Below are 12,753 nucleotides of genomic sequence, written 5' to 3'. Positions count from 1 at the left end.
TTTTCAGTGTTCCTCGTCTGGTGGTAATACTAGGATTCACCGCAGTGTATAATAACTTTATTTTTAACACACTTAGTGCATACTTAGCCAAATAAAATCCAGTCTTTAATGTGGATTGGCTATGGTAATTACTATTTATATTAATTAGCCTGTCAGTGTGCAGACTTTCAACTTTGCCACTGGAGTTCTTGTCAACCTTTTAACACATTACCATTATTATTTTAAAACTAGAGTCATTTCAAGTTCAAATTCATAAAATGTGCATTGGAACCGCCTACCCTGCCTTACAGATGGGTAAAACAGAATATGTGTCAAGATAAAAAAAACTTTTAAGTGACGTTTGCACTCACCTTTCCCTCACCTCATTTAGAAAGTCAATCTGACTTTTTTTTGGCATTTCATGTTTTACTTTGAATGAATTAAAATTAGTGTTTATGGTTAGAAGATACCTAAGAGATCGATAAAGATCTCCACTCATTCTACAGCATTCAGGGGTACATATGGTTAGCTAGCTTCCCAAAGTCATGGTAGAGACAGATTTCTCATACACATTCAGTCAGGTGACTTCAGATAGAGAATACTTGGTATGCCAATCTGCCTAAAAAGCAACAGAAGGCTAGACCTTTGAGAGAGCCCCAGAGGCACATTATTTTCCCTCCTTTCATAGCTGGAAATTTTGTTTTACATTCCTTCCTTAAGGAATCCATTTAGATTTCCTCAAGAGGAGTAGAGAAGGCTGGGCACAGTGGCTAATAACTGTAATCTCAGAATTTTGGGAGGCCAAAGCGGGCAGATCATGAAGTCAGGAGTTTGAGACCAGCCTGGCCAACATGGTGAAACCCTGTCTCTACTAAAAATACAAGAATTAGCTGGGCACACTCGCACACACCTGTAATCCCAGCTACTTGGCAGGTTGAGGCATGAGAATTGCTTGAGCTCGGGAGGCAGAGGTTGCAGTAAGCTAAGATCATGCCACTGCACTCCAGCTTAGGCAACAAAGTGAGGTCCCGTATCAAAACAAAGTCATCTCAAGCAACACCCTTCTCTTACATTCCATGGAGATTCTACCAATATGCATGCTTTCCTACTGACTAGGGCTTGAGATAATCCTCTAAGCTGCAGGAAAACACTGGCCCTGCCAACCTCCAGAGAAGAATATATTCACAAGAAGTTGAGAAGTACTGAATGCGAAGGAAAGAATCTCCAGAAATTCTCTCTAAACTGGGGAAAAAAACATGTTAACCTATTTAATATTCAATATCCAAAGCCCAGTGTTGTTCACTCCTTTTTCTTAACTACGTCCTTTCTTTCTTTTTTTTTTTTTCTTTTTTCTTTTTTTTTTTAAATTGCATTTTAGGTTTTGGGGTACATGTGAAAATCATGCAAGGTTGTTGCATAGGTGCATACGTGGCAGTGTGATTTGCTGCCTTCCTCCCCTTCACCTATATCTGGCATTTCTCCCCATGCTATCCCTCCCCAACTCCCCACTCCCCCTCTGTCCCCCTCACTCCCCCACAACAGACCCCAGTGTATAGTGCTCCCCTCCCTGTGTCCATGTGTTCTCATTGTTCAACACCCACCTATGAGTGAGAACATGTGATGTTTGATTTTGTGTTCTTGTGTCAGTTTGCTGAGAATGATGGTTTCCAGGTTCATCCATGTCCCTACAAAGGACGCGTCCTTTCTTTCTATGGCATGAATTCTCAAGCTGGGCATTACTGACATTTTTGACGGGGTAAATCTTTGTTGTGGGTCGCTGTCCTGTGCATTGTAGGGTGCTTATTAGCACCTCTGGCTCTACCCACTGGATGCAAGCAGCACAACTTCTCCACCCTTATGTCTTAACAATCAAAATTGCCTCTAGACACTGCCAAATATCTGTAGGGGGAAAATTGCCCCTAGTTGGAAACTACTTATGTTCTATTTCAGTGCCTAAATAATCAGTTAGTACAAACTCCAGTAAACATAGACTATTATAGAAGAGCTAAGAAAGGACACCTCTATCAACTTGGAGGGTTCCTGGGACAGTGGACATATGTAAACAATTCTTAGGAATGAAATTATTCTGCCTAGCAGAATTCATGCAGCAGATTTCAGGAGACGCTTGGATGATCTGGGAATATTTAAAAGCGATTTTTTTAAGGCATAGACATCTTTCCTATCATTCTCGCCCTTGATCTTCACCTCTCTCTTCTGTCTCTTTGCCTGCCAAAGCTTTAAAGATTATTTAAGATTTCAAAGGAAGAATTATTTCTGGGAAGTTGGAAACATACACACAAATACTCTGATGATGGTTTGAAGCTGAGAATTGCAAGATTCAGCAAAGTTGGCATTGCCTCTAGATAGTTGGACCTGGCCCAAGAACAAGGTGCTATTAGGCAGCATCTTATAAAGAATGGATCACCAGGCAGCAGCAAGCTGTCCTAGTGTTATTTTCCTGAATTCACATTCAGCTTGGCAAACCTTCTGCAGAACTCTCCAAGCTAGTGAGCCTAATTCAAGTGTCCTTAGACTCTTCTTCCTTGGGATAGACATCATGATGACATCTCCTAAGCAACACATTTGGAACAATCCCCACCTCATTCAAACCTACCTTTCTAACCCTGTTTAACTTTCTAATCAGAAATTATCCTGACTTTATTTAAATGTCTTTATACAGGCTGCCTCTCTCTTCTTCCAGAATGCATTTCCTGTACTTCTCTGCTGCCAAAATCCTGTCCTACCTTAAATGCTCAATTCAGATGCTGCTGTCTCCAAGAGGCTGTTACTGATTCCCTTTTTGACCTCTCATTTCCTCCATTGAAAGTACTTTCTTTTTCTTTTGGAAAAAATTTTTGCTCACTGTGACTTTTACTTCTCTCATAGTACCAACTACAATGTGTATTTTGTAAATATCTTCATTTCTCAATACATTATAAATTCTAGAGAGACAAAGACTAGATCTAGTTAATATCTGTATGCCTCATGATGTTGAAATATACAATACATGCTCCATAAATTACTGTTGAATTGAATTGGAATGTACATTCTCTGGAAGAAAAGGCACCAGAGAAGTCATATTTGACCCATTTATTTATTTCCTTTTCTCCTCTAGATTATAAACAGAGATTAATTTTTGTAGTTGTGTAAAATGAAATAATGAAATACATATAACTTTGAATTTTATAAATTTTTAGAAAGAAATGAAGATTAAGAAATCATAAGCACATAATCTCAGAGGTTATCTTATCTTACCTTCAAATCAAACACTTCACATGGTGAGATCTTAAAATGAGGATTTCTTAATACATAGGAATTGATGATAATATAGTAAGATAATTTACTTTCTATCGCTTTTTCCATCTTTCAATGAAATAGCTAATCACTCCTGCATAAAGATTTTTGTCATCCTAACCTGTTTATCACTTTTTATACTTCCTTTTACAATTTATAATGCATGCTGTCCATTTTCACACTCCTTGTAGGTTATACCTAAAGACTACTGTTAGTTTTCCTTCAGGTTTACATAAGTAGTTTGGACATTTTTTTACCTAATGTAATTATTGAGTAGATCATTATTTTCTCCATCGTTGCTTTACAACATGTGGACATATGGAGGTTATTTTAACAGAGAAATAAATAGATGAGAAAGGCAACATAATATTTAGTTGTCATTGAGAGAAAATTATGAAATGAAAATGAGTATATGATAATAATCACATGGGAGATAGTAAACAACCATTATAGATTGGTTAGTAATACAATGGACAAAAAGATATGGACATAAATTTGATTCTTAAAGAGAAAGGATAAAATAAAAGTTCAAAAATATTATCTTAAAGTCCATCATTAAATTTAAGACAGCGTTTAAACTGCAGTAGTAAGGAAAAATATTATCAAAATATGATTTAATACTGTTAAAGAGGTAGTATTGGGATATTTAGGAGATCAGTGAAACAAGTGAGTGAATATCCCATCTCATCTATTTTAATTTGGATTTCTAAAACATAAAATAAGTAATTAGTGATTAAAGAACATTAGAAATGTATTACCGCATCTTTTGAGAATAAGTGGATCTCTGTAAGTTATAAGGAGAGATATTAAACAATTTTTTTAGTAAGTTAAATTCAGAATTAGGCCAACCTCACTTGATTAACCACCCTGAAAGTAACTGCTCGCAATTGCAATACTACCTTTCCTTCTGATCTTTGAAGAAGGCAATAACATGGCATTTATTTAATATAGATGAAGCACGTGAGACATTTTAAAATGTATTATTTATTTCTTAGCCATATTGCTGTTACTTAACTTCTCCTTCCCCTTTGTTTTATGATACTGGCTTCTGAAATTATTAGGCTCTCATGCCTTTATATGTGTGTGTTAATTCATATGTATCAATGTAATATTTAAATATCTTTTTAATATTACTAGAACTTATGTAATCATTTCTAAGAAGCCAATTGATAATCCTGTTAATTTAATATATGCAAAACTTTATGACATAAAGGAATTCAGTACAGTCTACATAATTGCTTCCACACGAAAATATACCAAGCTCACTTAAAAATTCTAATGTGCCATAATATTTTTTAGAGCCCATATCACCAGTGTTGTGAAATATCTTTAAAAATGGCAATGAAAAATTGAAGGCAATCTTGGAGAAATAATTCTGAACCATTAAGAACTACTAACATAGAGATGATCTAAATATATGATGTAACAATGAATTTGAAAAATCATATTAGTGGCATAATTTAAAAATTTTTTTCAATTGTTAAATTGAAGATACTAGAGAGGTAAGATACTAAATACGGCAAGATTGCAGAATTCTTAGTCTCAGATAAGGGGAGGAATTGAAATTTTAGTTCAAGTCTGGGTAAAAGGCTTCCTAACTAGTTGCCCTTGGATAAGTCCATTGACCTCTTTGAGCTTCAGAATCCTTACTTCTGTAACATCTTATAAATTTGTGAAAGTGTTCTGTGAATTGAAATATGCTCTAAAAGCAGGTTTTATTAGTATTAATTAAGGTTCTAACTTCTCCTTACTATCTGTAGGAAAATAAGCCTAATCTTCATATAAACAGCCTTGAATGCCATTTTTTAACAAAATATAATGATAATCTACTTGAAGTGAATAAAAAGGTGTTCAAAGTTTTATTCTTTTTCTTTACCATCTTTGGAAAATATTATGAAATAATTTGAATTATGTAACTTCAGAAAGCTGTATTTTTAAATGTGAATCATAATTACAATTTAGTTTACTTGATTATTATACATAATTTAATGTGTATAAGAAAAGGAGAGTGGAACAAATACCAAATCATTCCTCGCAAAGTGAAATGTTTCATTTTGTAAGAGGAAAAGTAGAGCATCTATTTAGAGCTAACAAACGGTAAGTTGACCTGTGTAATATAGTTCATAAAAGCTCACCAATATCTTCCCTCCCTTACTTACTCCTTGCATGTAAAACACTCATTGCCATAGTTTTACCAAAACCTGTTATTTTGTGATAACTCTTTCTGATATATTAAAAAGGAGGAACATTAAAAGAAGCTGCACCCTCTTTTGGGAATACTGAGAATTTGATCCCTAATGTAGAATAGATTTCTCAAAATATCATTAGTGTCTAAAATGAACAGAAAATGATACATTTCATTGGCAAGTCATGTGCATCCATCTCGAAAAGCAGGTATTAAAGAGTTTTAAGGCATCCATTAGCTGACTAATCTATTTGTATATGCCATATTGATGCTATACTGACCTTTACAAGTTAATTTTCTTCCTATTCTACAAAGAATGATTCTATGGCCAAATACTTGTATCTAGTGAGCATACCTACTTAAGTAAATATTATTTGGATGACGTTAACATTTCATTGATATTGAGGAATATCTGTAATATATGTCCCATCCACAATTTCCACCTAATTACAGCATAGCCAGATAGGGAACTTCATTTGAATGACTCAGTACTCCCTCAGTCCTGGACAGATTGTTCAGGTAACTCAGTTAACCTTTTGGTCTGCTTGAGAGCAGTGAAGGAATGTCATGGTAAACATATGGTTTTTGTTATTCTTAAAAGTGAAGTAATTTTCAGTATGTAATGAAATTACTTTTATTAAGTAATAGTGTTAGGGTAGCATACAGTCAAGTCCTGTGTTAGTAAATATCATCAAGTAAAAACTGTAGGTATTCTAAGGTCAAAATGTAATTGGCTTAGCTCTTCTTTGTACCCTAAGATCCTTGTATAGTGCCTAGTGCCTAAGTGGTCTTCAATAAAAAATAAAAAGCAAGCAAATAAATAAGCAAAAGAATAAATATGCAAGTTATTTTGTTTATAACAATAAAATAAAGATCTTCTTAGATATGGAAAAGCAATGTACTCTTCATGATATATGTTATGCTACTGGAAGAAAAGTAAAATTAAAAAAAAATCTGAACAGGCAGAATATTACACTGGTTTGAAATTTACAAGATGCCACTCAGTAAGGTGGCAGATTTATGGGATATGTGGATTAACTGAGAAAAAAATGCAAATAACCAAATCCAATTTATAAAGAGTAATGTGTATTAGAATGTACCTAATTACTTCTCCAACCAGATAGTAACCCTGACACCATTCTTTTTTAATGTTTACTCCTGGGGCATCATAGCCCAAGGTAAAAACATAGTAGGAATGCAGTAGCTGCTTGTTGAATGAGGAGAAAAGGAGATTTATTATTTTATAATGCCATGATAAATATATGTTTACTTTAAAATACTATGTCTACATACTATATATATTGGGTTCTGTACTATTTGGAGTTTCAGGCATCTACTAGGGGTCTCGGAACGTTTCTCCTGAGGATGAGGGAGGAATATTTTATGTGACTTCATCAGTCATGCAAGATTATGACAGGGCGTATAAACTTACTTTCGTGAAATCCTCTGGGATCTTATGCCAAATTATCTTTATGTCAATTGTAAATATTAAAAACCACAAATACAATTAGGCCATGACCCCTTGGTAATTATTTAACTAGCTATTTTATCTAAGCTATCTGAAAGAGTGTTAATCCATTTCTATTGAGAAACTAGTGATATTATTAATTTTTTTTAAAGTCTTATTTTATTGGGAAACAGATAACTAGCAAAATGAGTTGTGATGCCACCGTTTGCTTTTCCAAAATAATTATGACCAGGGTCCCTGTGGTATGCAGTGTGTAACACATCTCTTCTGTGTTAATGAATTCAAGGGAAGGCAACACCACTATTAGTAATAGCTTTTTATTCGGAATCCTCATTTTCCAGATAGGTCACATTAAACACAGCCATTAAACAATAGCGTTGAGATAAATCCAAACAATGTATGCTGCTTTTGTTGTTGTCCTTGTTCACCAAGCACTTGGTGCAGCTAAGAACCTTATGGAGCGATGGGGCTGATAATGGAAATAGCCAACCTGCAAAACACTGGGGCCAGGAAAGTCAGACTTTAATCAGGTCTCATTCAATTATATTTCGAATCAACACATCTTGATAGCCAAAACTCTCATTTGAATTAATGCTCTGATAAATGCTGTCTCTTGTCAAGGGAATATAATTAGACAATTATGACTGGGCATATGTTATGCCAGACCTGTCTATTTGTTGACCTCTGTAACTTCTACTCTATTAGATAACAAGCAGCTTTTAACATGGTTCTAAAAAAGCATGTGCTCTATTACTACACGACTTTTTTATGGTGCCATATTTTAAATTGAGCAGTGTCTAGATCCTTTCAAGGGAAGTCATGTTTTACAAGATTTCATCTAATTTTGGAAAACAAAACAAGTTAGTTTCTCAACCAGGAATTCAATTAACCTATGGAATAGTGAGCCAATCTTTGTATATTCCCTGCGATAAAGTTAGGAATGTCAGGTTAAGAAATAACATGAAAAAATTCTTTGAAATTGCATGATATGTCTCTTTAATGTTTACTTTGGTATAGGTATACCTAACACAGATTCTCACTACTTTTAACTTTGATGAAAAGGTTATTTTGTTACTGATTTTTTATTTTTAGTTAGTCTGTAAGCAATTTTTAGAAGTTTGGGTTTCTTACTGAAATTCCCATGAAGTGATTTTTTTTTTTCTGTGCTTAACTTCAGTTACTTAAGGACCTAAAAGACAAAGTGGTATCACATCACATATTTTGTATGTGTGGGATTTTTTTGAGGGGTTAGTACTTGAAAGATGTGAATTGATTTTTTTTCACATTCTAAATTATGCTAAAACCCCTTCAAATCTCACTGTTTGCTCATGCATCACCTATTAAAGCAAGTTGCTCCCTAAAGGTGTGATTTTGGCATCTCATAGGCTTCCTTGAAAGCCAAGCACCAGAGGTCTGTGATAAAGGCAGTTGCCAGCTAAATGAATAAAAGTGATATTTCCTCATTCAACTATAAAAGCTTAGAGTCCTGACTGCTGAATTGCCACCGACTTGTAAATAAATAATCACTACTAAATACAGATAATGTGTTAAACAGCTAACACTAGTAAATCACTGGTGACAGAGAGCCTAAAGGTAAATCCCTCACACACTGGCACAACCAATTCTTAAAATCTTATGGTGTTTTCATGTCCTCAGACACATGTAATAAATCGAACAACTGGTTACTTAGCATTAAGAATGTTTAAAAAATAAACCCTACTCTCTTTGCTGATTTCATTTACATACTGCTTTAGATTTTACTAAATGGTTATCTGTCTAGTAAGAGAGAGGCAACACTTGATAAGACTAAATGGAAATCAGTTTTCCATCAAATTTCAGCTATCAAGCTAAGTCAACCTGTAGTCTCCTGGCAAAAATAACATCATATAACAGAGACAACACATTTCAGATACATAAATTGTCCAAAATATAGAGTCAGTTAGGTTTCACATGTACAAGATCCCTTCTTTTCTAATTTAAACATTTACGAGTAATAAAAACCAAGAGTAGAGCTTTGGAAAGGCTGTTACTAGGAACCAAAATATAGTTCTCAAGAGAATAAGGCTGATGGGAGTTGTCCACTCTTCCCTCTCAAAGCAGTTTGCAAACGAGGTACAGTCTAAAATATTGATGGCGTTTGACAGAAATATTTTCAGTAGAATTTTTTAAAGTTTAAAATTACAAAACTTAATTTAATTCAATGTTTGTTTTTGCTTTTGTTTTTGTTTTAAATATAAGAATTTTTATGACATTTATGCTGTTTCTACACTGGCTTGGTGGCCAGAAGAGAAGGCACAAAATTCTCCACCAGTTTGCAAATAATGCATTTTTCTGCTCCAGTGCTCAAACAGCCTTTATTTAACTCAGCACCACATTTTCTAAGGTATGGGCACAAAACTGTTTGTCATGAAGCTGTAAAATGCCAAAAATTTTAAATGCTGAAAGAAAATGTCAATCAAGGCATTTTCCCATCTGCTGCTACTTCTGCAAGTGCTAATTTTGTTTTTCCCAATTCCTGAAATTTGAGGTTTCTTAGCCTCATATGGAAGTAAGTTTGAAACTCGCTAAATGTCACAAGAAAAGGTGTAACCCAATGAAGGAATAGAAGGTGTATTGTTTTCAAAGGACACCAACAAAAAGAGGCAGAAGAGCACTGAGATAAAGGAAAACATTTTGTTAAGACCCAGACCTCTTGAAAAACACTACACAATGCAAGTAACCACTGCTGGTACATACATGCATTAAAGCATTTTTCATGTTTTTGAAATATAATGGGAACACACATCTGAACCACTTAAAATACTTTTGAGAACCAGCTGATGGTTTAATATCTACACAGGCAGAAGCTGCATGTTATTGAAAAAACATGAAGAAGTGTCAAGTATTGGTACAAATGTTAATTCTTGTGATTTAGCATGACTTTAATAAAAGCTTCTACAAGGACTTGCACATAACCATGACTGATGGATGTATTTTTTGACCTTTCAGTTAGCTCCATCAGCTCACTCAAACACATTTTGAACAGATTATGTACTGTAGTACTTGGTAGACTATACATTAAACAAGAGACTTTGCTCTGAGGCACTGCTTCCCACACTCCATGGGGAAAAGGAAGCAGGAAAAAACAAAACTCATAGAGTTCGACAGCTACCGAGGCAACACTTGCCATTTACAATATAAGCCCAAATATTTTTGCAACACAACTATATATTAATTTAATAAAATACACAATATAGCTCTTATACACTCAACAATTTGGCTCATATGCACTGAATCTGCAGTAAATCAATAAAAATATGTCATTTGATGTAAACACATTGAATCTTCTTACATTTGCACATTTAAATGGTCATGTGATTTTTGTATGTCTAAGACATTTTCACTTTCCTGAGCTATTTTAGTGTCCACAAATGAATAAAACATATTAATCAAGTTAATTTTATCTGAATCTTACCACTCAATGGTAACTATTTTTAAGAACTTTTCTATGTCAAATTTAAAACATACTCATCATTATTTAAATCTTTGTTGGACACTAAAATGCTAAATAGGCGTTTTAAATCTTTAAATTTTCTTCTCCTTTAATGACATGAATTAGTCTACGTGTGTGCAGGACAAAATGAACTATATCTTTTTACATTTAACTTTTATACGACATGAGGTGTCTTACAAATGACCAAAGATTTTTTTTGTTGTTTTTGTTTTGTTTTTGACTAATGATATGGAATGTTCTTTGTGTTTATATGTGTGTCAGGTAACTTTATACAGAAATGTTTACCACAAATATGTGTTAATGTTTGGTGTAGCTTGGACTACTGCAAGGTCTTTTCAGGACTTTCAGTAGAAGCCTGTGATGACTGCTAGAAATCCACCACAGATCACGAATTATGACCCTGCTTTGTACGGGGTTTTTAGGTAAACAGTTAAGTCAGCATAAATCACGAAGGACAGTCTGAGAGTGATCAGAAATACTTCAATTCTCACACTGCATACCTTCCTAACAGATTGTCAAAAGGTAATTCTTCTCCTCATCTTTTTCTTCTCTCCTTTTTCTTCTCTTTTTTATTCTTTTCTCTTTAATCATCAATAATTCTGTCCTAATATAAGTTTGGTCAAAACAAAACCATTGTTATCTCTGAAAAAGAAACAGCAGTGGAAAGAACATACTGTGGGCACTTCAGATGTTCACTAAAAGCCTTAAAGCAGCATTGGTCTTTCTTCATCCCTGTAAAATGGGTTATCACCAGGAGGGATCATTTTTAAATCAATAGAAGAGAGAAGAAAATGCCAATGCCTTTTTTTTTTTTTTTTTTTTTTCACTTTCTCACAGCCACTGGGTCATTTCCCCGGCAGTCTTGCAAAAGCTTATCAATTTCTCTCACAACTTCCTCTGCATCCACGGACTCTCTGCCCAGATCCCTGTTGGGGTGGTCAAGCTGCTCAAGAACAGCTCCCATCTCACTGGAATCCCGGCTGGCTCTGGAATGCACATCTGCAAAGACCCTTGCCATCTGATCGGAAGCCATGAAAGGAGGGTCTCTTGATTGCTTACTGGGCGACAGATACTGACTGTCAGTGGGCAAGTACTGACTGCTTGCTTCAGCCAGGGCTCCTGGTTTTGCTTCACAACCATCCAGGGAGCCTTTTGTTGAGGTGCAAGGCTCAATGCATGCCTTAGTTGGGCTGCTTGATGCTGAGGGGACCTCTTGGAGAAGAGGGCTCAGGGCACGTTTGGCTTTTAAATAAGGTTTAACGTTGGCAATGAGAATAGTGTGCTCTCGCTTGTCTTTTCCAAATGTACAAAAAGTCTTTTTCCCAGTGGGATTCACAGTTTCGTAAGTCTCAGTCTCAACATTAGCTTCAACTGTAGGTACAAAGAGATTTGTGCGGTAATCTGCATTTTCAGCCTGATTGGCTGCAGGGAACTGTGGCATCCAACACCTGTCAGAATGACCAAGCACTCGGCATTCATCTGTGCAATTAACACACTCTTCCGGTTCTGCAAAACAAAAGAGAAAACAGCAAATCCAATCATTAGGGTTTTCTTTAAATTTCTACAGAGGCTGTGATCAGCTCTTAATGGGCTTGCTTGACCTCTGGTCTCTTAATTAAAAAGGAAAAGAAAACAATAATTAAAACATTTCAGAATGGTTGCATAAACCTGCTGGTTGAGACAATGGTTTAATTTAAATCTATTCTCTAGATATTAACCAATTCCCATAGCCTGGGAAGAAGTAAGAGGTGGCCCTTGGAGAATCATTCTCAGTAGAATAGAGCATCACTGCAAACTAAACTCCTGGGGACATCAGTTAGTCTTTGTTCTGTATAATTCATCTTAGAAACCGTGAACTTCAAAAAGGATTATCAGGATTAATTTTTCAAATCAAATAACAGGGCAAAAACTGGATTGCAAACTTCTATAACAAGTTCTAAGCTGCTCTTTAAAAAATATTTTATCACTATTTTGCTTGTAATTGTTATTTGCATGACAGTCATGAAATAAAAGGTTTCCTTTAAATGCTTCCTTTTCCTACTGAGAGTGGCAAATGGAATTTTTTATCAGAATGTATTATGAATAAGCTTGTCAAAAAGTGCACATCCCTATTTTATTAGATAGGCGTATGGATCATGTAATCAGTTTTCTGTTCAGCTTTTTGTTTTGGGTGTAAGTAGGTGAAAATGCATTTACTCAACAGATATAGTTCAGAATGAATGACAAATCATGATTTCCCATTTTAAATAATAATACTTTCTGTGGGAATTTTTACTTTTTTCCTTTGCCAATGGAGAATCTAAATAAAGCATTCTTTCAATGATCTCTATTTCA

General features: G+C 34.8%; 1 protein-coding gene and 1 long non-coding RNA gene across 3 annotated transcripts in view; one reads left to right on the top strand and one right to left on the bottom strand.

Annotated features, from left to right (window-relative positions):
- LOC105727116 (uncharacterized) overlaps positions 1-12,753 on the top strand; it is a 74,705-nt gene that overhangs the window by 3,095 nt on the left and 58,857 nt on the right. The gene's annotated exons all lie outside the window — the stretch shown is intronic.
- PCDH17 (protocadherin 17) overlaps positions 7,228-12,753 on the bottom strand; it is a 100,239-nt gene continuing 94,713 nt past the window's right edge. Inside the window, exon 4 of one of the 2 annotated variants that reach the window (XM_012466809.3) lies at positions 7,228-11,925. In XM_012466809.3, the coding sequence (XP_012322232.1) occupies positions 11,243-11,925 (683 nt within the window). In that variant the 3' untranslated portion in view covers positions 7,228-11,242. The remainder of the gene's footprint in view (positions 11,926-12,753) is intronic. The other variant, XM_064373616.1, reaches the window with a different exon arrangement.

The sequence above is a fragment of the Aotus nancymaae genome, unplaced genomic scaffold (genome assembly GCF_030222135.1).
Source record: "Aotus nancymaae isolate 86718 unplaced genomic scaffold, 86718_ANA_hifiasm-v0.15.2.pri h1tg000009l, whole genome shotgun sequence".
NCBI lineage: Eukaryota > Metazoa > Chordata > Mammalia > Primates > Aotidae > Aotus > Aotus nancymaae.
Note: the sequence above shows the minus strand (reverse complement) of the source record. Positions and strands in the feature narration are given on the sequence as shown.